This window comes from Clinocottus analis, unplaced genomic scaffold, assembly GCF_023055335.1.
Source record: "Clinocottus analis isolate CAN_PGR_092001 unplaced genomic scaffold, fCliAna1.0.p SCAF_7, whole genome shotgun sequence".
NCBI classification, from domain to species: Eukaryota; Metazoa; Chordata; class Actinopteri; order Perciformes; family Cottidae; genus Clinocottus; species Clinocottus analis.
In genome coordinates, this window is record NW_027176229.1 from 21785787 (window position 1) to 21809951 (window position 24165).

At 47.1% G+C, this 24165-nt stretch overlaps 1 protein-coding gene across 5 annotated transcripts in view; it reads left to right on the plus strand.

Annotated features, from left to right (window-relative positions):
• The first annotated feature begins 1852 nt into the window (after positions 1 to 1852).
• slc20a2 (solute carrier family 20 member 2) overlaps positions 1853 to 24165 on the plus strand; it is a 37544-nt gene continuing 15231 nt past the window's right edge. For 2 of the 5 annotated variants that reach the window (XM_068604714.1, XM_068604718.1), the window contains exons 1-2: positions 1853 to 2228; positions 22707 to 23268. In XM_068604714.1, coding sequence (XP_068460815.1) covers positions 22980 to 23268 — 289 coding nt within the window. In that variant the 5' untranslated portion in view covers positions 1853 to 2228; positions 22707 to 22979. Of the gene's footprint in view, positions 2229 to 2345; positions 2433 to 16109; positions 16261 to 16844; positions 17135 to 22706; positions 23269 to 24165 lie in introns of those variants that run through there. The other 3 variants (XM_068604717.1, XM_068604716.1, XM_068604715.1) reach the window with 3 other exon arrangements.

Below are 24165 nucleotides of genomic sequence, written 5' to 3' on the forward strand. Positions count from 1 at the left end.
TTCCTTAGTTTTGTTTTTTATTCCGCTTGTCAGGTGGCATCGGACCGGGTGAGGTGACCTAATGAAACAACAACACAAAAACCGCTGCGTGGTCACTTTGGCGTCGTCTTGTGAAAAGCTTGCGGCTCGGGGCCTCGTGGAGGTGGAAGAAGCTTTACGAGGCCGTGACGCCGGCGTGGAATAACGAGGCGGGCCTCCGCTAGGCGTGGGTGGAAGTCTGGAGAGAGAGAGAGAGAGAGAGAGAGAGAGAGAGAGAGAGAGAGAGAGAGAGAGAGAGAGAGAGAGAGAGAGAGAGAGAGAGTCAGTGAGAGTCAGTTGTTCCAGAGCTCTGTCTCAACACGCATGCTTCACGCGTCAAAAGGGAAGTTGTGAGCGTGACATGCGGTGAGAGAGTCATCCTTTTAAACCTGAAGCCGTTTCTTTCAAGGTGAGAGCCGCAGACGTTCAAGGTCACCGTGTGTGTGTGTTAGTTATTCTATGTACTTTGGAGTTTTTTTCATGTTATTGGGAGTATTTTGTTTATTATTCTTTTATTACAGCCATAAAAAAGAAAAGCAGTTTTGCTATGTTTTTAGGAATATAATGTTGTATAAATCCGGCTATGAATGACGTCCTTCATAATATACAGAGGAACAAAAACTGGTTAATTATAATTGCTGATATAATATATCACCATGAAACATCCACAGTTACAGTTTACTAACATTCAGATGATATGTATTGTATTACTTTTCCTTTTCTTTCTGAAATATTACATTTAAATATGCAAATGAGGCGTTCGCTAATGGCAACTTCTGGTGAATTTATAGGAAAAACCTCCAGACGCAAATATATAAAGCAATACAATAAACTGCTAAATGTGTATTTTACATGTGCTGAGTTTAAATCACACTGTGGAGTTTAATTAACCTCCAGACTAGTCTCTCTCTCTCTCTCTCTCTTGTTCTCCTCCCTTTCTCTCTCTTTGTCTCTCTCTCTCTCTGTTTCTCTCTCTCTCTCTCTCTCTCTCCCTCTCCCACTCTCTCTCTCTCTCTCTCTCTCTCTCTCTCTCTCTCTCTCTCTCTCTCTCTGTGTCTCTCTCTATTCCCTCCCTGTCTCCTTCTCTCTCCTGGCTTGCTCTCTTCTCTCTGTCTTGCTCTCCCCATCTCTCTCTCTCTCCCCTTTCTCTCCCTCTATCTCTGTCTCTGTCTCTCTCTCTCTCTCTCTCTCTCTCTCTCTCTCTCTCTCTCTCTCTCTCTCTCTCTCTCTCTCTCTCTCTCTCTCTCCTCCCACCGTTGTTGACTGACTTGGCCTGTTACGTAACACATGTATGCTTTACGCACGTGGCCACAGCAATACTAGCTGGCCATATTCTTGACGGATTAAACATTACCACCGTGATGTTCACACGCACGGCGCGTTTCAGCACCGATGCGTAAAGAATACGGGCTCGGTCCAAAGAGCCGTGTGCACCACGTGTGTCCTCTCACTGAGCCTTCATGCTTACTTAAAATGCATTAGGTGGTCTTTATAAAGGCTTTTTAAGAGACATGCATATGCATATTTAAAAAAAACACAGTTATGAGTGCATGTCCTTCAAAATTATAATTATTGCGGTTAAATAAAACGATTGTGACCATGCAATTCTATATATTCTGAATAATTAAGTCCGATTTCATTTAAATGCTAATGTATTTGTTCGTTGCGGGACATCCTTTAACACGTTAATGGTATTACCCCCCATGTCACCATGCCCGCAACAGATTGACCACCACCCCTCCCCTCTCTCTCTCTCTCTCTCTCTCTCTCTCTCTCTCTCTCTCTCTCTCTCTCTCTCCCTCCCTCCCTCCCTCTCCCCCCTTCATCCCTTTAGCTGTCATCCCGAGCAGCGCTGAGACGGCAGCTCGATCCCTAAACGCCCGGATGAGAGCAGCAGGCGACGGTCAGGGCAACATGGTCGCGTGAGTCGAGGACAACCATTCCAGTCCGTTCCGGGTGGCAGTGGTGGTGTTAGTGGTGGTGTTGGTGGTGGGGGGAGCAGCAGCAGCAGACGACGACAACAGCCACTGCTGGAATCTGTGACATTTTCGACGCGACCCACGGAGAGAGAGAGAGCGGTTCTGGGAAGAAGAAAACGAACACACACACACACACACACACTCACACACACGCAGGCAAGGCGATACAGGCGTGGAGGCGGAGAGGAACGGCACATTTCCCCCCTCTTTCTGCGGTGTCCTATTTCGTTGGTAAGTACATTTTGTCTGGCAAAAAAAAAAAAATGTGTGTCTCCCACTCCCCCCCCCCTCTACTCTTCTCTCCCCCCTCCTCTCCTCCTCCTCTCCCTCCGCCTCGTCGGGGTTCTACCTTGTTTAGCCACTTTGCTCGCGCATTTCTTTGTGGTGAGCGTGTCTGCGTGCTGCGTTTGCGGGGAGGAGGAGGAACGGGGCCTGGTGAGTGTGAACTATGGCGTTAAAATACAAAATGTCCAGTGTGTGTGTGTGTGTGTGTGTGTGTGTTTGCTGCTGCGGTAGCTCGTGGCCACGCAATGTTAAACGTGCGCGTGTAAGTATACATACACAACGTCACGCGGCTGTTAAATGTCGTGTATCGGCCACAAGTGGCTCGCATCGTGGTCTTCGCGTGCTCGATACATTGTTGCCACTGGTCAACCGAGTGAATGGAGCCGCTACACGTGTGTGTATGTGTGTGTGTGTGTGTGTGTGTGTGTGTGTGTGTGTGTGTGTGTGTGTGTGTGTGTGTGTGTGTGTGTGTGTGTGTGTGTGTGTGACTCCACATCCGATTCAGTATCACGGGAGCACCAGTAAAGACACACTGGTCTGTCTACCGGTCTGAACCAGAGTGGGGGAACTTAAAGGGGAGGGAGAGAGAGGGAGAGAGCGCGCGCTTGGCCCATGGGCACGAGCATTAGAATCACTTCACTTGTAAGTTAATCACGCGAGTTCATTACACTCTTCTTTAGCTCTTTAGATCTGACGAGGCGGGACAAACGCACCGGCGCATGCGCACTACGCGCCGCCCCGTTGCCCACAAATAATACGAAGTTTTGGGGTGAAACTATATAGCCTACATCTCCCCGAGGGAGATTTTTTGTTGTTGTATTTTGTCACGTTGTCCTCTCGTGCTATTTAACCCGCAGATGGTCCCATTGTGTGTGTTTTTTTAGCAAACACATGGCAAGCAAACCGGATCACCTGCAAATTTCGTGTCCGCGATAAAGGACGCCAGACAATCACTGTGACATGTTGCTCCACAGCTGCCTCCCCCCTCGGGCCAAGCCTCTTCCTTTGTCAACCACGATAGATAAATATTGTCACCACCACTGGACCAGGGGCGACATGGAGGGCTGGACAGAACTGCAAATTAAGCATTGTATGATCGCTTAATAAAGTATATATTGCAAACTAAAAAGTCAACCTTTTAAAGTTTTGTGTGCACAAACGTAATGCAGGGCAAGACACTGTGAGAGCTGTGCTTTTTTATATTGTGTTAATATGATTATCATTCATTAATGTGTAATTTCTATGCATTAGCGTGTGTGCAGCAGCTAACTTACTGCTATTAGCGCACTACTTTACTCAGGTAATTCAATCTATAACAATATATTAAATATGTATTTTTTTTTTAAGAAGTAAAATCTGTATTTGCAAAGTCGCTAGCCATGCTGACCAATGCGTGAAAAGTACAATAGCAACCTTTAAAATGCAGTGGAGTAACGGTATGAAGTAGCATGACACGGAAAATACAAGTACATCAAGTTTATGCTGAAGTACGCGTCCCTGCTGCAACGCAGATGCTGCAGTATTGTAGCATCAGATTTATTCATTGAGCGCCTGTTGGTATGGGTTTCATTGGATTGTCACGTGTTCCTATTACACTAGAACATGTCACATTCAATGTTTTTCTTTCATATTTCAGCCCCTTGACACTCTTATCCTATGGCCTACATAGGCAGTGGAAGCACATATTGCTTGAGTTAATGATTAATCAGCTTATTACGATAAGAAAGAGCGACAAGAATGCCATTTATCCCCCCCACACCTTTCCACATTTGTTTTCTCATAAAAGCTTTGCTGAGGAAATGTCAGAGCTTTTTATGTCATTTGTTCCTTTCACACAGCGAGGGCTCGTGAAGTTGAGAAGAGCCGACTGCGGCGTCCCGTCCCGCCATAAAGGTTACAAGACAGATATGAAATCAGTATTGTGATAAGATAGGCCGATTAATGACTTCCCCACCTTTTTTTTTTTTTTCCTCTTTTCTTTGTTTTTGTTTTATACCCGCAAAACGGTCCCGTGGGCTTTGTTTTGTTGACCACCCCGTGAGATAAGGACCAGCCTCTCCCTCTCTCCATTGTGTTTCGGGAGGCATTCCCAGCTATCTGTGAAATGAGCCGTTAGGAAAACGGCACAGGAATGTATCCGAGGCCGCTGCGCTCCTGTCTACGCCTCGGATGCGGCATTCATAGAAACTCCCCTGAAGAAGATCCTTTATCACTCGCCCACACACGAGTCTTAAAAACTCTCCAAGAAAAGAAGCGGTTAAACTTTTAAGAAACGAAGAAAAGCCATCATAAAAAAAGACTTTCCGATGAGAATAATTATGTTTTTCTATCGCTACCTGGTTGAATTCTGTCCACGGAAAGAGAAGGAAACCATTTCTGTTCTGCCTGTACTTTGACCTGCCCTCTTTTGTGAGTGTAATCCTTTTGGAAGGTAAAAAAAAACAAACACTGGAGGCAGAGTGATTCACAGTAAACACTGAACTGCGTCGGCGGGGTGCAGCTCAGACCGACGACAGACTGTCTTTTTCGTTGTTGTTGATGTTGTTGTTGTTGTTGTTGATGCTAACCTACGAATCCAAAGCGCTCGAGCCGGCGCACAAACGGCGGCCGGGTCTGCCGGCTTCCACTCGTGTTTCTGGAAGTCATGGGAGGTCTGTGTGTGTGTGTCTGTGTGTGTCCACATTGCATAATGTTGTCATGTTCAACATGATGTAACACGAGCGAGTGAGTCGGACTAGTTTTTTTTTTTTTTTCGGCACAGAGGTGTGCTTTCTCAGGACACGCGCTACATGCCGGCGGGGGTACGCTTTCTGGGAACTTCTTGCCGTCTAGGTCAACGTTAAATAAAACCTCGGGCCTCTCGCTCCGTGACTTAATACTGCACGGCCTCCCTCTGTGCAAGGTGCACCTTTTTTCTTTCCCTTGACTTTCGTCAAAGCACATGTAAATTGATCGACAACAACACACACTTTTGATTGAATGCCGTCGCACAAAAAAATGGCAAAAACACTTTGCTGTTCCTGCATTTTTCAAATCCGGGGATCCGTTGCCTCTCTTTCGCTTCTATGTCTTGAAACCCTCTGACACATTTCTGCCGCTCTCTGCACGAGACAACGCCTCGATCGGTCCGGCTTTGGACTGTTTGTCGGACAAACGGATTTGCCCAGTGTTGTTGACGTTTCTGGCCGGCGCGTTGTGCGTCCCAGAGGGCCCAGACAGAAATGTCTCGACAGTTATCAGATGGATTAGGAGGACGTTTTGTTCAGACTCCTGTGATCCCCCTCCTCCTCCCAGAGGATGAACCTTTATGACTTTGGTGATCCCTGACTTTTCCTGCAGCATACTTGTGCTTACTCTCGGGTCGACCTCTGACGTCGGTTGCCATGTTTTGCGGCACCTGTTCCAGTTGGTTTAAATGCCAGTCCGGAGAGGGGGGCAACCACCGCTGCTGCTAATGCTGCTAATGCTAATGCTGCTGCTGCTAATGCTAATGCTGCTGCATCATGAGTCAAGAGCGCCACAACGTTGATCTTAATTCATTTTCACATTCTTTCTTTTGCTCTTCTTTTAGCGCCACTGTGAGGTTCGAGCGAGAGCGTATTCGCGGGTTGCCTTGAAGCTTGACAGGAGACTTTTAGTTTTTTGCAAAGAGCGCACTGGTCCTTTAACTTTCCCCGTAGCGCCTTCGTCGTGTCCACGTTTTTTCAATTTATAACCGAAATACCTGCAAATCCCGTGTCATCCACCCATCATCCTCGGTTGTAGGCTTTGAGGATATCGTTAAACGGCAAATGTTAGCGTGCTAGCATGCTACAGGAGGACACGTTAGCACTTAGCTCAAAGTCCCAATACAGTCTTACACAAAGCCTGAAGATGTGTTTTATTTCGACTAAACTGGCTTATGTGTGTGTGTGTGTGTCTCTGTGTGTGTCTGTCTTTGTGTGTGTGTGTGTGTGTCTCTGTCTCTCTGTGGGTCTATGTGTGTGTAATGTATTGTACATTATCTACATTTTTATAATCAAAGCCTGTAGACGTGTCTTATTTGGACTAAACTGGCTTATTAATCAATATGTGTGTGTGTGTGTGTGTGTGTGTGTGTGTGTGTGTGTGTGTGTGTGTATAATCTCTCGATGGATGGTTTTGTACTGTACATGATCTCCATTTTTTTAACCAAACTCCGCTCTTTAGGCTTGAGAATCAAATGCACATTTTCCAGGAAGACGTGGCGTTCCCACGTCTCCTGTCGAGCCGTGGGAACGGAGGCGACGTATGGGAAAATGCACCGCGGTGGCTTCTGGTTTCCATGGCGGTAGGGGCCCGGCGTGCGGGTCGGCCCTCTCCTGCCGGCGTCCGTTGGCCCCGGCCCCGGCGCCGGCGCTGGCGGTGTCACTGACGGGGAGAACAGTCCGTCTCTCTGATCGCCGCCCACCTCGCCGCCCTCAGCGGCACAATCACGCTGTTATGTCTGAGTCCTCCTTCGCCATGACAACATCACATGATGGCGCAGGGAGAGAGGGAAGCTGTGTGTGTGTGTGTGTGTGTGTGTGTGTGTGTGTGTGTGTGTGTGTGTGTCTGCTTGTAAACAGCATTGCTCAATCCACGTTATTGAAAAAAAGAAAAACTGGTTAAGCAGTAAGGGCGTCATCGATCAAGTGGAGCTGATAACGCTTTTTATTATCGAGAAAGATCAAACTCAACACTGGACAGAAGGGAGCGGGTTTGTGTTGAAGGAGGAGGAAGAGCACACTTTAAGGAGGAAGATTAAGGAGGAAGAGCACACTTTAAGGAGGAAGATTAAGGAGGAAGAGCACACTTTAAGGAGGAAGATTAAGGAGGAAGAGCAGACATTAAGGAGGAAGATTAAGGAGGAAGAGCAGACATTAAGGAGGAAGATTAAGGAGGAAGAGAGCACATTAAGGAGGAAGGTAAAGGAGGAAGAGCGCACATTAAGGAGGAAGAATAAGTAGGAAGAGCGCACATTGAAGAGGAAGAACGCACATTAAGGAGGAAGAGCAGATATTAAGGAGGGAGATTAAGTAGGAAGAGCATATATTAAGGAGGAAGTGGAAGGAGGAAGATTAACGAGGAGGAACTTACATTAAGGAGGAAAAGCAGACATTAAGGAGGAAGAATAAGGAGGAAGAGCACACATTGAATAAGAAGAGCAGACATTAAGGAGGAAGAATAAGGAGGAAGAGCAGACATTAAGGAGGAAGAGCAGACATTAAGGAGGAAGAATAAGGAGGAAGAGCAGACATTAAGGAGGAAGAGCACACATTGAATAAAAAGAGCAGACATAAAGGAGGAAGAGCACACATTGAAGAGGAAGAGCACACATTAAGGAGGAAAAATAAGGAGGAAGAGCAGACATTAAGGAGGAAGAGCACACATTGAAGAGGAAGAGCAGACATTAAGGAGGAAGAGCAGACATTAAGGAGGAAGAGCACACATTGAAGAGGAAGAGCACACATAAAGGATGAAGAGCGCACATTGAAGAGGAAGATCAGACATTAAGCAAGTGGCTGAAAACAAAGTTGAGGAAACAGCTTTTCTCCTGATGATTTAATTGCAGCATTGCTTCAGGGTCATGGTATCATTCAAACCACCTCAGCTCTTAATGAGACTACTTTTACAACCACAGCCTCAGTTTGAAGTCCAAGTGTTCAACCAGATCTCAGTTTGCTGCATTTAAACTCTCAGATACTTGCGGTCTGCACACATGTCTACATTTTTTAAAATTGCCCTCATTCTTCGTCGACCCCAAAGTGAGCCTTTTTTGTCTTTTCTCCCAATGTCTCGCAGCGACGCTCCCGAATCCTCTGCCGGCGGTTCGGTCCTCGCACAACGGCGTGCGGTCTTCTCTCTTGGGGGTTTTTTCTTTTTTTTCCGCTGACTTCTCAGCGTTTTCACAGTCGCCGTTGACTCAGCTTGTCGAATCACGCCGGCGGCCGTAGGCTTCCCGGTAGTCTTCCCGGTAGTCTTCCCCCCTCTCTAAACCGCCTCGATCGCTTTGAAGCGAGACCCTCCTCCCACCCTCTTCGACCTAAATCGGTGGAGGCTGACGCATCTAAACGTCCTATCCTCTAAGTCAGGGGCCCTTAGGTTTCTCCCCATAAAAACGAGAACTTGCATGAAAGCAATTAGCCATTTATTACCCGCAGGTAGCGTGTGACTGCTTGTGTTCTTTCTCCTTTTCCCTCTGACCAGTTTGATTCGGGTTAGCGTTTGTCCTCTCCACTCGGGGCCATGAGAGCCGTTTTCTTTCCTTTTCTTTTTTTTTTTTTCCTCCTCCCGTAGTGTTTCTGGTGGCCTTCTGTGCGCGGCAGGGTCCGTATCAAAGCGCCTTCGCACAGAGCGTCTCTTGTTTTGGGTGCTGGCCCGGTGTTAACTATGCTAATGACAGGCTTTACTTGCTGAACTGTGAGGCATTGTGCTTTTTTTTTTTTTTTTTTTAAATTTACGGCCGGTAGAATGGACATTGCTTTCCCCCCCCGGGTTCTTCTCGCTCAAAGTACATTTGCTCAGGAGCTCGACTTTAATGACTCATGATATTGAGATATTTGCCACCGGGGCTCCCTGGAGGGGAGGATGAGGATGGGGGGATGGTGGGGTCAGCGTCGGGCTTTTGGAGAGTCTTTTTGCAAAGCACCATGAGAAGCACGGGAGGAAAAAGTGATTAGCGACGTTTTCGGGAAGGTTCGTCCCGTCCACAATGCGCTTAGTTGTTTTTTTTCCTGGTGGATACAAAATCTATGCTCCTGTTGCCTCTGATTATCCAAAAGAGGTAGTTTTTAAATCAGGAGAGGATTGGCAAAACTGTGGTTGAGATAACAATTTAATTTGTTAATAATCTAACATATCAGTGTGGATTACTAGAGACAGTCTGGTGGGAATGAGGCAACTTTTTAGGGCTGTTTTCCTACCACAGCAATTAAAAACCTGACTAACACTCATAAGGTTTTCTGGATTGATTGATGAGCTGATAGAATTGACTTGAAATAAGTCATGAAATGTAAAAAGAAAACCTGACTAATTGCCAAAAGAAATCGTCAGAAAGCACCAAAGACTTCTCCTCAATGTAGCTTCCCTCTCATGGAGACGATTCAGTTGTAAAGTACATATTTCTTTCCTCAAATAGTCGTACAGACACAACCTCGTGAACAAAGCGCTTGTGTTTCCTCATTGTTCCTCGTGGAAATCGTGCTGTTTAAACAGGTGTGAGCTCACGTGTCCGTGTCTGAACTCTCGCCTCTTCCCCCGGACGGGGAGGGAGGCGGCCGGGACCTCGTCCGTCCCGCTGCGCGCCGTGTTGACGACAACGCCGCCGTGGTTTTTTGTTTTTTTTTGCGGTTTCATTTGTGCGGATGGGGCAGGGCTCCATGTAAGGACGAGCAGCCGGCAGGCTGGTCACCGTACACACTTATACACACACACACACACACACACACTCATGTGACGCTGCTATTTCTGGCCGAAATCATCCCTCCACCCCCCACCGGCCTTTAGCAACAAGAGCGAGCAGCGGATACGTGACACCTCAGAAAGCTGCGAGGCCTGAGCTGAGCTTGAGCTTGAGCTTGAGGTTGAGCTTGAGGTTGAAGTTGAGGTTGAGGTTGGAGTTGGAGTTGAGGTTGAAGTTAAAGCTTAGATTGTAGTTGAGGCCGGAGTTGAGGCTGTAGTTGTGGTTGAGGCTGGAGTTGAGGTTGGAGTAGAAGTTGAGGCTGTAGTTGTGGTTGGAGTAGAAGTTCTAGTTAAGGCAGAAGTTAAGGCTTAGATTGTAGTTGGGGCCGGAGTTGAGGCTGTAGTTGAGGTTGAGGCTGGAGTTGAGGTTGGAGTAGAAGTTGAGGCTGGAGTTGTAGTTGAGGTTGTAGTTGTAGTTGAGGTTGTAGTTGTAGTTGAGGCTGGAGTTGTAGTTGAGTTTGTAGTTGGGGTTGAGGTTGTAGTTGAGTTTGTAGTTGGGGTTGAGGTTGTAGTTGAGTTTGTAGTTGGGGTTGAGGTTGTAGTTGAGTTTGTAGTTGGGGTTGAGGTTGTAGTTGAGTTTGTAGTTGAGGTTGTAGTTGAGTTTGTAGTTGGGGTTGAGGTTGTAGTTGTAAGTGAGGCTGTAGTTGAGGCTGTCATTGGGGTTGAGGCTGTAGTTGAGGCTGTAGTTGGGGTTGAGGCTGTAGTTGAGGTTGGCGGTGGCCTGTACGAATGCAAATTCTGTCGCCGATCCAATTGAAGTTACTTACATAGCCCCAAAAAAAATATCACCTAAATGTACTTTTTTTTAAAAATGGGAAACAAATTCTTCAAAGCATGAGCAGGAATTGAAACCCTGGGGTGCAACCCGTCACAGATACCCGATCCAGCTGTTTGAGTCGGCATCATTGACGCGCTATTGGCCCAAAAAAAACGTCTCCCACTTTGAACGCAACATCTCCAGCGGCTCGTCTCAACCGTGCTGAAAGTTCAAAAACGCTAAACGAACTGCGGGGATTACAGCAAATTATTTCTTTGATGTCACCCCGTGAGACATTTTAATTATACAGAGAAAAATACTATTGTGATCACATGCGCTGAATCGTGTCATTACGCGTAACAAGCTGAGGCCGCCTAACAGCATTAAGGGGATTTTATTTCTTTGTAAAGGGGGGATTAATCGGGGCATTCAAAACCAAGAGGAGATGATTAGTGGTCTGATAAAGGTCTTGTTGGCCTCCTTTTTTTAAATAATGGTAAATTGCATAATTGGTTGTAGATATATGACAGTCCAAACGGAGAAATTAGCATCATTGAGTGTGTTTTATAGGCCGGTGGACTGCGGGGGGGTGAGGGTTGAGTATCGCAAACCCCGCTGCGCTGAACAGGTGATGACATCTTCAAAATGTTTCACACATTCCTGCTGAGGCTTCACAGAGCGTGAGCTGTGACGGGAAAGTTTAAAAAGGCTTTAACACAGCAGGTGTTTTTTTTTTTCCTTCTTTCAGGGTTCGATGCTTGAATGAATAGTTCTGATGCCAAAAATTGGCAGTGGTGTTTCTTTTTTGTCCATAAAAGCAGCAGGTAGCTGGGCTGAAAAGTCTGAATCTCTCTATAAAAATAAACTCTCAAAGAAACAATTTTCATCCCAGCGGGATTAGAGGTGACCCTCCGTCACCAGAACGCCAGCAGACCGCTTGTCACAACGAGTTTTCCTCAGCGTGGAGCCCAGACACAAAGGGGAGCAGCACATGTCACGCAGCCTCCAGCGATGGCCGCCGCCGCCGCCGCCGCTCGCGCTCCTAAAAAGAGACATCAAAAGACGACGCAGCTGCGCCAAAATGTTGTGATTTTAATTGATGGTGTCTGTTAGGGCAAGCACTTGAGTGTCGTGAGCTTTAAATACAAGTATCGGGGCGACAAAAAGTCATAAGAATTTGGTTAAAATCCTGAAATTTGCTTAAAGTAATAGAAAAGTGGTTTAAAGTCATGGGAATTTGGTTAAAAGTCATGGAAATTTGGTTTAAAGTATGGGAATTTGGTTTAGAGTCTGGAAATTTGTGGTATAAGTATATAAAAGTGGTTTAAAGTCATGGGAATTTGGTTAAAAGTCATGGAATTTGGTTTAAAGACATGGGAATTTGGTTTAAAGTCCTGGAAATATGTGTTTAAAGTACTATAAAGTGGTTTTAAGTCATGGGAATGTGGTTAAAAGTAATAGACAAGTGATTTAAAGTCATGAAAATGTGGTCTGAAGTCATGTAAATGTGGTTTAAAGTCATGTAAATTTGGTTTAAAGTCATGTAAATGTGGTTAAGAGTCATGGAAATCCATTGGTCCAAAGAAATACAATTAAAATGTAGGAAATCCGACCTCAACATTGGAGGCCAACTCTTTCTACTTTCTCCCAGTGCTGCCACCTTGTGGTGCAGATCACTACCTAAACCCTTTTTTAAATGTTTATCAATTGCCAGTTCATGCACTTAAAATAAACGTTTCCATTGAGAGACCACTCTTTGATGCGATTATGGCCGACTGCTGAAGTCGCCACGTGAGCACCGCCTCCTGCTGCGACCGCTCGGGGTGCTCAGGGTGCTCAGGGTGCTCAGGGTGCTCAGGGTGGGCCTCGCCGGGTCCGCGGCTAATGCTAGCAGGCACATTTTTCAGCATTACCCTTTTAGTTTCCTTAGAATAACAGCGACGTGGTAATCCGCTGACTCACTGACCGCGTAATCCGGCCGGCCTTGTGTGTGTGTCTCCGTGCGAAGGCTGCTATTGGACGTATGGTTAATACGCCCTCTGTGTGTGTGTGTGTGTGTGTGTGTGTGTGTCTACGCGTGTGCGTGGATGAGTGTCAGAGGCCTGGCATTCCTGCAAAGTGGTGGCAGAGTAAAGGACCCGATGTCCGCCCACCTCTCGCTCCGTCGCGCGCTACGTGCGCACAGCAGCAGGTCTAATCAAAGCGCTCCGTAATGCTATTAGCCGGGTCATGTGCTGGAAGCCAGGATTAGGACCAGGAGAGCACAGGTCACTGGATTTAGTTTGGCGTGGATGGATGAGGGGGGGGGGGTCTCTTTCTCTTTCCCTCCCTTTCTCTCTGTCCTCATCTTTTAACCTCACATGTTGGGAGGTCGTAAGGTCACAGTCGCCCGCCCCGCTGTAGTTGCTCACAGAGTTAATGCAAACAGGCGCTTGTCGTCATAATACTTTCACAACGAATATCCACAGTTGGTTTGTTCGCTAGATTTTCTTTGTCCTTACCTATTGAAGGTACACCCCCCCCCCTTCTTGCCCCCCTTTATCTTCCTAAATATGTCCACACACGGTAAATATCCAGATGCTTTCAAACTCTATTCACACGTCTCACTCCGTAACCTTCACGGCTACCTGTTAGCATGTTAGCACTGTGTAGCCCTTTACTTTGATGCTATTGTCATTAGCATTATTAGCTCTTATTGGTCAAGCTTGAAGCGCTCTGCCTCCTTACTTGCATTAAGAAGCACCTTGTAAAGCACATTTCTTTTATTTGTGAATTAGAAAATGGACGACGAGCTCCCCCCAAAAGAGTCTTGCACGACTCCCCGAATGGGATTCAAAGGCAAACACTTTGAGGACGAGGACGAGACGTCTGGGAACATCATGACTCGTGTTTGTGCTTTCTCACAGAGTTTCTCGTCCTCATTTGCCGCTAATACCGGCACCCACTTTGCCCCAGTAACACATTTTTTAATACCACGCGGGCCTGCCAAGCGGCAGATTACTCAGCCTCCACCCTGGAGAGAGGGAGGGAGGAGGAGAGAGAGAGAGGGTGAGGGGGGGAGGGAGAGAGAGAGAGAGAGAATGAGGGGGGAGAGAGAGGGAAGGAGGGAGGGAGAGGGAGGGAGGGAGGGAGAGAGAGAGAGGGAGAGAGGGGGAGAGAGAGAAAGAGGGGGACAGGGAGGGAGGGAGAGAGAGAGAGAGAGGGCGAGGGGGAGAGAGAGAGAGGGGGTGAGGGGGAGAGGTAGGGAGAGAAAGAGAATGAGGGGGGAGAGAGAGGGAGAGAGAGAAAGAGGGGGACAGGGAGGGAGGGAGGAAGGGGGGGGGGGGGGGGGCTGGGAGGGAGAGAGAGAGAGGGAGGGAGAGAGAGAGAGGGAGAGAGAGAGAGAGAGAGAGAGAGAGAGAGAGAGAGAGGGTTCGATGGAGCCAGATCAACAATCCTCTGCTTCCGCATCTTGAGATGAGGAGCGATCAGGATGAGGGTTCAAAAGGGGGCCGGGCTTCAGGGGCATGGGGGACGTGGTCTGGACCTGAGGGGTCGGGGTCAGTTGGACCCCGTTGAGCTCTGGTTGTTTCTCAGAGGTGACGAACAGCTTCCACCAGCCGAAGAGCTTCATTCTGAGAGCTGCACCCTTTGTGTTGCTGCTGTTTCAAACCAGAGGGGTTTTAGTGTGTGTGTGTGTGTGTGTGTGTGTGTGTGTGTGTGTGTGTGTGTGTGTGTGTGTGTGTGTGTGTGTGTGTGTGTGTGTCTGTGATTGTCTGTGTGTCTGTCTCTGTGTGTGTGTGTCTCTCTCCGTGTGCGTGTCTCTTTTTTAAGCCAGAGGGTTTTTTAATGGTGTGTCTCTCTCTCTCTCTCTCTCTCTCTCTCTCTCTCTCTCTCTCTCTCTCTCTCTCTGTGTGTCTCCATTCGATGTGTGTGTGTGTGTCTCTTTGTCGATGTATGTGTGTGTGTGTCCCTCTATTCGATGTGTGTGTGTCTCTCTCTTTTTTAAGCCAGAGGGTTTTTTAATGGTGTGTGTGTGTGTGTGTGTGTGTGTGTGTGTGTGTGTGTGTGTGTTCTCAGCTGGACTTTTCCAGATAATTATTTCAAATTTCCGCCTGGTTTTATTAACTTGACGAGAATCTTTGTAGAAATGTCAAGCAGTCCTCTTTTTGTATCACTCTCTCTCTCTCTCTACACACACACACACACACACACACACACACACACACACACACACAGGGCGGGGAGGGGGAGCTCTTTCCAAGTCACTTTGCCGTTTTGGGGCGAGGGAGCGAGTGGAACCGTGCAGCTGAAACCAGAGAGAGCTGACCTTAGGAGAGCGTTTAAACATAAGCCTTACTCAATACTGGGGGGAGGGGGGAAGGGAGGGGGGAGAAGGGGGGGGAGAGGGGGGAGGGAGGGGGGATTGTTTGCTGTTGTGACACGGCCGGCCCTCGTGTTGCTAAAGGCTCAGATGCTTCCCTGAAGGAGTTGACCCCGCAGGCTGCAGTTTAGTTTAACTTACTGATAAAACGTCCGATGAAGTCCTGTGATTAAAGTGCTACTTCCTTTATTCAAGGTACAGTTGAAAAAGATGTGTCAAAGTACTCAAAGTATTATTCGTTCTCAACATACATTTTACGACACAGTCCTCCAGTTTCTCTAAACTGGAGAAAGAGACAAATATTACATTATTTGTATTCATTTTTTTGAGGAATAGCTCGGTGCTTCCATCAAATATTTACACAACTGAGCTTTGTGGTCATCATTGAGTGGGTAAAGTCACCACTAACACCAGTAACACCAGTGACACCAGTGACACCAGTGATCCAACGCCATCTTGACTAAGAATATAAACGTAACCCTGATGTTTCGTCCCAGCTCAGTCGGTCTGTCTTACTGGTTGTATTCACTGTGTGAACGGGACGTTGAGTCGAATGCGTCGGCGTCGTTGATCGATTTTTAGCGTTTGGAGTTATCGGTATCTCCCAAAAACACAACGGTTCCCGCCGTCGGTTCCCGCCGTCGAACGCCCCCTTCGCTCGACCGCGAACGATGAATATTCATGAAGCGTGACGTCGAGAGGCGGTTCAGTTTTTCAGAGAGCGAGAAGACGTTTCTCCCTGAAGGCCGCGGGGACGGACGAACCGGACGCGTCGCTGCTCGTGATGCGGGGAAATCGGGGAAAAAAAAGACTCACCGCCGCGACGCGGACCTCTAACGGCGGCGGAGAGATGAACGCCACAACTGAGGGGATCTGTTGAAGTGAGAGAGCGTGAAAGAGAGAGAGAGAGAGAGAGAGAGAGGGGGAGAGAGAGAGAGAGAGAGAGAGAGGAAGGAGTCTTTTGAAGACAACACGTTCCTCGCAGGGTTGTTGTCATTCTTCGGCGACCACCCCTCGGAGGCTTGACTGATCTCAAACACCGTGCAGAGTGTGTGTGTGTGCGCAGTGTGTGTGTGTGTGTGTGTGTGTGTGTGTGTGTGTGTGTGTGTTTTCGAGGAGACAGCGCCTCCCCGCCGCGAAGCAGAGAGTCAGAGGCAGCAGGTGCAGCTGACGCAGATCGGCTTTTTAGCAGGCAGGGGCCAGCCGGGGGAGAGAAAAGAGGGGGAGAAAGAGAGGGAGAGAGAGAGAGAGAGAGAGAGAGAGAGGATGAGTGAGAGAGGGAACGCCTGATCAGACCCTTCAGACGGCACCGAACAAATGAGGTACTGTAAGCCCTTTTCACGGTGCGTGAGGTAAGAAGGGGGGAACCGAACCGGACCTGAGCCTCGGTGCTGCGCGTGAGTTCATTTTTACTGTCTGTGTTTTATAGACGACAAAAAAAAAAAAACGACTTGGAGGAATTTGTGCGAGGCGAAGAGTCTCAATTTATTTTAGTGGTAAAACTTTCTTGAAGTTAAAACAAAACTTTGTGTGTGTGTGTGAGTGTGTGTGTGTGTTGGGGGTCTCTGTGTGTGTGTGTGTCCCCAAGAAAGAAACACAATCAGAGTTGGCCGGGTTCATCTCATCACGTGCAGCATCATCGCCGATTGTGTAACTCTCACTGGAGCTCTCCTTCTCTTTATCATGCATTATATTAATTTATATCATATTAAATGGCGGCCGAGGGGGCGACCGAGGGGGCGACCGATGGAGGAACGCCGCCGGCGCTCCGAATGCCCTTGATCCATCGGCGTGCCTTTTCTTTTCCTTTCTTCTTTCTTACTGGCTGCCCCCATCGCTCGCCATTGAGGATACTTCCCTTTTAAGAGGCAGTCTAGACTCAGCTGGCTGCGTCTCTCTCTCTCTCTCTCTCTCTCTCTCTCTCTCTCTCTGTCTCTCTCTCTCTCTCTCTCTCTCTCGCAACAGCGCCACAACCTGCTGAGTTTCTCACTAAGCCTCTCTCTTCTTTTCTCTCCTCCTGTCATCAGCTGTTCTTTTCCACTCAGAATTCCATCCCCCTCTTCCGCCGCCGCTGTCACGTCACATGCTTCCCTCTCGTTTTTTATTCCCCCTGTCCATTTCATCTCTCTCGCTCTCTATCCATCTATCCAATATCCCTCTCTCTCTCTCTCTGCCTCGTCGTTCCTCCGCGATTCCTCGTCTCTGACATCCACTCGTTGTCCCTCCACCTTTTCTCTCTCACCCTCTCCGCCGACGTGAGGAGACGTGAAGGTGAGTGGAGTTCATTTCCAAGGCTTTCTTTCTTTTCTTCTCCTTCTTCCCCTCGTTGTTTTTCTCGGGGCCGTGCGTAACCACATCTCCCTCCGTCGTTGTTTTTCTTCTCTTTTTTTAAATTTTATTCATACTTTCTGGAAGACGCGAGCGCCCCCGTTGTCCTTGGAGGCGCGCGCTGCGGCCGCGTACGCCGCCGGTGTAACAATCGCCCGACGGCGGCGACGGTGCGATTGCCGGCCGTGAGTCACCGATCTGACGCGGCCGTGCATGTTCTCGCTCTGTGCCCAGCTGATGATGAGAGGAGGAGGACGAGGAGGAGGAAGAGGAGGAGGGGGAGTCTCTTCGCGGATCGTGCAGCCGCGTGTCGATGCAGACTGCAGCTCGTGACAGTGTGTTTTTTCTGCGCCGGCTGTGGTGCAGCGGCATCTCCGTGGGCAGATTAATGAGAAGAGAAGCTCACGCAGCGAGCGGCCGCACGGCACGACGCGACCGGCCGGCCGGCGGCGGCGGCGTTTCTCCAGAGGTCGATGTTGTGACCCTCGGTAACGATGCTCTGTTCGGGACGTGATGCAGCTGCGTAGTGAAAATATTTGCTGATATTCTCCACATGCACTTGCACCAGTTCCCTCATTAAAAACCGCGGATGTGTCCTCTGGACGTAGAGGTGCCTGGTCTTGTTTTTACCCGTCAGTCACTGCACTCATTATGTTTTTACCACCTGACACACACACACACACACACGTACACACACACACACACACACGCAGGAAGAAGGAAAAAAATGTGTCCGCCAGAATTAATCCTCAAGAGCTCGTTGCCTCAGAGAGTCCGTCGCTTTCGAGGGTTTTTTATTTTGAGTAGAGCGGTTTGAGGCGGTGAACAAACCGCACTCACGGCACAAAAAACTAATTTGATTTGCCTCACACACACACACACACACACACACACACACACACACACACACCTCTGCCGTGGCGAGGTGCCGGCCCGCCCTTTCGGAGCAACTTCGATGTCAGCGCTGAGCTGCACTTTGACGTGTTGACGAGAAGAAGAAACTGTATTTGTCTGATTTCATACTTTTTACATCCATTCAGGACGTTTGGTCTCTGCGTTTGACCCATCCATAGCTATTGAGGAGCATATATAGGGGTTCAGAGCCTTGCTCAAGGACACTTCGACATGCAAACTAATGGGGGATCGAACCGGCCACCTCGCGGTTTCAGGACGACCACATGAAGCCACTGCCTGCTTCCGCGGAAAGTAAAGGTCGTATTCCACAAACGGTGACAGAAATTGGCAAAATAAGACAAACGGAGGTTCACAATGACCCAAAAACAACACGATTACAGTGAATATCACGTAAAACCCTGAAATCACCTGGGCAGGTAGAATCCGAGGCCTTTTTTTTTCGCTCGCGTGGAGTGAAATGTCGGCGTCGAGCGTGCGCAGCGAGCGGTCGACCTCGGACAGCTCCCGCTCGGCCCGGCGGTCTCGGGTTCAGCACCTCGGACAGCGCCGGAGCTGAGAAGATTCCTCTGAGCGGAAAGGAGGCGAAGATAAAGAGAAAGTCTACGTGTTGTGCTCTCTGACGCAGTATCATCGCTCTCCACTTCTACAACGACTATTCAAGTCATACTTTATGCCCTCTGTCCCCTCCTCTCCCCTCTGGTGAAGAAACCCCTGTTGACGTCCGTTTTTTTTGTAAATTAAATTCAACGTTTGACCATTTTAAGCATCTTTTCTGACCAGCAGCATAAATCATGACGCGCATTCTCACCCGGTTGAAAAGACAACCTTAGCGACGGTTGCGTAACATTTTACACAACTCTTTTTCTTGTTTTTCGTCTCTATGTATCTTAGTCAAAAGACTCTTAAGGCGTTTCAAGGTTCCAGTGACTCATCCTTGTGAGCGACACACACACAGACACACACACAGACACACAAACGTTCCTGAATGTAACAAAAAATGATCGTATGCGGCTGTTGATTTGCTTCTCAAGGTCAAAGCTGTGTGTTCCTCGCTCCAGCAGCGCTGGAGACGTTGTGGAGCTTAGTTTCTGCTGTTCCTTTATTCACGGTGGGTTTTGTAACACGAGCGTTACGTTTACTTGATTTTCCCGCGGGGCACTTTGGTGTCCTGCCATCCCAGGAAGTTAAAGGAATAGTTTGACATCTCGGCCAAACATTCCTTCCCTTTTGTTTCCCCAGAGATAGACGAAAAGATGGATGCCACTCATCGTGCCCGTACATCTGGCTTCTCTTAGCTTTGTAACAAACTAGTAGGGGTGGGAATCACCTGAAGTCCCACGATACGATATTATCACGATGTTATCATGATACGATATTATCATGATGTTATCACGATACGATGCTATCACGATATTATCACGATACGATATTATCACGATGTTATCATGATACAATGTTATAACGATACGATATTATCACGATGTTATCATGATACAATGTTATCACGATACGATATTATCACGATGTTATCATGATACAATGTTATCACGATACGATATTATCACGATGTTGTCTCGGTACGATATTATCACGGTGTTATCGCGGTATAATATTGTTGCGATGTTATTACGGTACAAGATTATGACGATGTTATCACAATATGATATCATCATGATGTTATCACGATACGATATTATCACAACACAATATTATCACAATGTTATCACGATACGATATTATCACAATGTTATCACGATACGATATTATCACAATGTTATCACGATGCCATATTCTCGTGATGTTGTCACGATACGATGTTATCACGATATGGTATTATCGTATCACGATATATTATCACAATGTTATCACAATATGATATCACGATGTTATGACGATACGATATTATCGCGATACAATATCAACATGCTACAATATTATCATGATGCGATATTATCATGATACGATATTATCATGATGTTATGGCCATACGATATTATCACGATACGATATCAACACGCTATGATATTATCATGATATGATATTATCACATGCGATGTTTTCACGATACAATGTTATCACGATGCGATATTATCACCGTACACTATTATCTCGGTACAACGTTATCACAACACGATATTGTTACGATGCAATGTTATCACGATATTATTACAATGTGATGTTATCGCAATACAATGTTGTCACAGTACACTATTATCACAATACAGTATTTTCACAATACAATATTGTCACAATATAATATTGTTAGAATACAGTATTATTACAAGATGATAATATCGTCATACGATATTATCACAATATGATATTATTGCGATGCAATATTATCACGATACTGCAATATGCTGAGTATTGCGATATATTCCGCTTTATTACCTTTTTTTCAACTGCAAACCATCCCTGTCAACCTACTTTATCCAATAAGATAACGTTTCAGTCATTTTTATTTTATGGTATATCTTACGGTATCGTATTGTGGCATTTTTGATAAACTACCACACTTAAAATATTAATTGCATTATACATTTCAGACAGAGACTTGTTTATTTGGGTCATACGTTATTAGTTTATCCTGATGGACATGAGTTCATGACTCTGTATATGAACTTCTAGCCTGAGAGTCTTAGACCGACGTCTGAAGACTCTGAATCTGTAAGACCTTTAAGATCCTTCGCTCTGCTCTCAGTCTGGATGGGAAGCAGGGGGGAAAAGACAATTTCCCTTCAGGGATCAGTGAAGTATCGCATCATTTTCTTTACTCAAGTCTTTTTCTTTTGTAAATTTGCCTCAAAAACAAAGAACTGACCCATTATCTGTTGAGTGTAATGTGAGGGAAACGATTTCAGATTGTCTCTTTAGCTACTAGATCCTTTTGCAGGGAGGTCGTGGGCAGACCTGACCAAGCATGGAGTTATTATCGCGTGTGTGTGTGTGTGTGTGTTGTGGTAAAGAATAGCGGTGCATGACCTCAACTGTTCCAGATGGAGCTCTCGGTCGGGATACCAGCTGAGGCCGAGGGCTGTTTTAGGAAGGAGCTGCCCGTCCCCACGCGATGGGGAGCACGCAGTCGCTTCATGCCCAGGGAATGCGCCACAAGCTGTTTACATTCAACAATTAGCCTCACCGAAAAATGGAAATGCGACGCTATTAACTAACCCCCCTGTGAACGACTTTCATTATGTGGCCGAGACAAAAGAGAGAGTCATTTGTGGTGTGGAGGTTTCTCTGGGACCCCCAGAGGCTTCAGCGTTGGTGGCCTGGTCCTCTCTTCCTCACTTAGAGCCCGTTTGCCGATCGTTTGCGTGTAAATGCGCCTCGTTTGACTTCGCCGGGACGTGGGAAGCCGCCGCGAGATCCGCTTTTCCCATCAGATCGACCGTCCGCCCTTTAAAACGAGAGCCGCGACTCTTCCTGGACGATTTGATTCACCGGTTTCATCGTCAAAAAGTCGTAAAATAGCAACTGGAATTATCCGTTGCGAGCTCCTACAGGCGAAGACGACGTCTGCCGATTCCGGGGTTTAGTTTATGTATTAAAAAAAAACAAAAAAGCAGCAAATTGTAGCTGAAACCAACGATTTTGGAAGGTTTTCTTTAAAACAAAAAGCTCCGTATTCACATATTCTCAGATCAATCCAAACCACTGATCCTTTACACCGCATGCGTATTGTCAGACTATATATGGACTTAATGACTTATGTAGAGCTTTTTACACCTGAAAGGATGTTTGCAATACGTCACAGCCGTTAAAGTCCTGCTAATTTCCTTATAAACGTCTTAATGGAGGTGAGACCCAACACAGCTCCCTCCAGTAAATCATCAGAGACGATGCTCTCTCACTGCATTGCAGTCTCAACTTAAACCCATGCACTTTTCTTTTTTTTATATTATGTTGTACTGCAGCAAAGCTTTCACTATTTGTCTGAACTCTCGAAGCTTGTTCCAAAAACTTTATTTTTTTGCTGAGGCTTCGAAGAGAGCAAAGACTGGGAGGTGGGACGCAACGAGCTCGAACATCGTGCTTTTGGCATCACTGTGTCAGACGTAAAAGTGAGATATACCTACCATATATATATATATATATATATATATATATATATATATATATATATATATATATATATATCTCTTCTGTCATGGGAACTCAGTAAAGTGTGGCGAGAGGAGGGGATGCCATGTGAAACAGAAGCGTGTTTGGCACAGACGTCGGATAAAGTGTTATAACTCTGATATCGGGGAAAAAGTGTCGCTGGCGTCCCGATATCACCCCCCTCAAACGCCGCGGGTCTTTTTATAGTCTCGGCGCTAACAGCGGGGCCCTCTTGAGCGCTCTGAATTTGATTGCTTTGAAGTGCAGGCTGTGATGTTGTGCTGTTGCTGTGTGAGACACTTTATCAAAGCCGGTTCTGCGTTGTCATCTTCCATCCTGACTCTCTTTCTTCTCTCCTCCTCCTCCTCCTCTCTCACTCCAGGCCCCTCCCCTTTCCATTTTTGGGGAGGTGTTGTCAGATGTTGATAAAGAGCCGTCGTGGCTCGTGACACTAATCTGCCTCCGTCGTTCCCCCTTTGTGTCTCCTCTCCGGCAGGTGAAGGGTCGCGTGGACAGGCCGTCTCGCACTACGCTATGGAATGCTCCCCGCGGCCGCCATCTCTAGCTTCCCGTCTCTGGACTGAGCTCCAAACGCTTAGTTAGCGGCCGGGCTTCTCCCCTCGAACTCTTTACAACCAGGGGACGAAGGAGAAAAAGAAAAGAGGCCTGGGCTTTCATCAAGCCCTCTGCTAAGAAGCGCTTTTTAAAATTTTTATTTGAGCGTTTTTTTTCCTCCTCTTGGATTTAAAAACCAACAAATCCCATCAAGATGGATATGGAGGGGTACCTGTGGATGGTCATCCTCGGCTTCATCGTGGCCTTCGTGCTGGCGTTCTCGGTGGGCGCCAACGACGTGGCCAACTCCTTCGGCACGGCGGTGGGCTCCGGCGTGGTCACGCTGAAGCAGGCCTGCATCCTGGCCTCCATCTTCGAGACGCTGGGCTCCATGCTGCTGGGGGCCAAGGTCGGGGAGACCATCCGGAAGGGCATCATCGACGTCAACCTGTACAACGAGACCGTGCCCGTGCTCATGGCGGGCGAGGTCAGCGCCATGGTCGGTGAGTCGCGCCCGACCGTTTTTCTTTCCTTCTCGGTGACATCGGGGAAGATCAGCGGGCTGAAAAGCCAAAATGATGAATTAAAAGTGACGTTAAAACGAGGTGAAAGCAGACAGTCATCACATTGGAGAAGCTGCAACCAGTGAAAGGTTCTAATCTTTGGTTATAGATCTATCTATCTAACTTTATATATATATATTTTATCTATCTATCTATCTTCTGTCTATCTATCTTCTATATATAGTAGAGAGATAGATAGTTATATTTTCCAGTTGGTAAAAGTTATCTTGGAAATCATCCATTCTGTTTTTTTCCAAACCACTTTTTCTTCTAAAAAAATGAGTTTTGTCCCTTTTTAAAGTCTCAAAGCTCCCTCCTAATAATCTGTTTTCCAGATTATTAGGAGGGTGCTGCTGTTAATGCGTTAGGACGCATTAACAGCGGCACCGTGGCATCGCGTCGCCTCAGAGGAAGACGGCAGACAATTTAATGATCACATTATCTCCTTTTGTGTCGCCGTCAAATTTCAGGTGTGCCAAAAGAGCCGCGGACAGGAAAACGTTTGAGTATCGTTGATACAGAATTAACATGTTTGAACTTCTGGGTTTGATTAGACAACAGGAGGAATGCTTCCTGCAGGTTCACAGAAAACTGAGAAAACGGCACAATGCGGTTTATATCCATGTCTTATGTCTTATTTATAGATTTGAAAGAAGGAAAAAACAACCACCGCAGCCTGACAGTGAGGCTTTGGAGTTCCTGTGATTCAAATAAAAGTGATATTTGTCTTTTTGATCGTTCGGTTATTTATATAAATCACTATCTGCTGCAGCTGCTAATACTCCGTCGTGTCGAGGGCGCTCTCATTTCGCGCTCAGGTCTCTTCGCGGCGGTGTT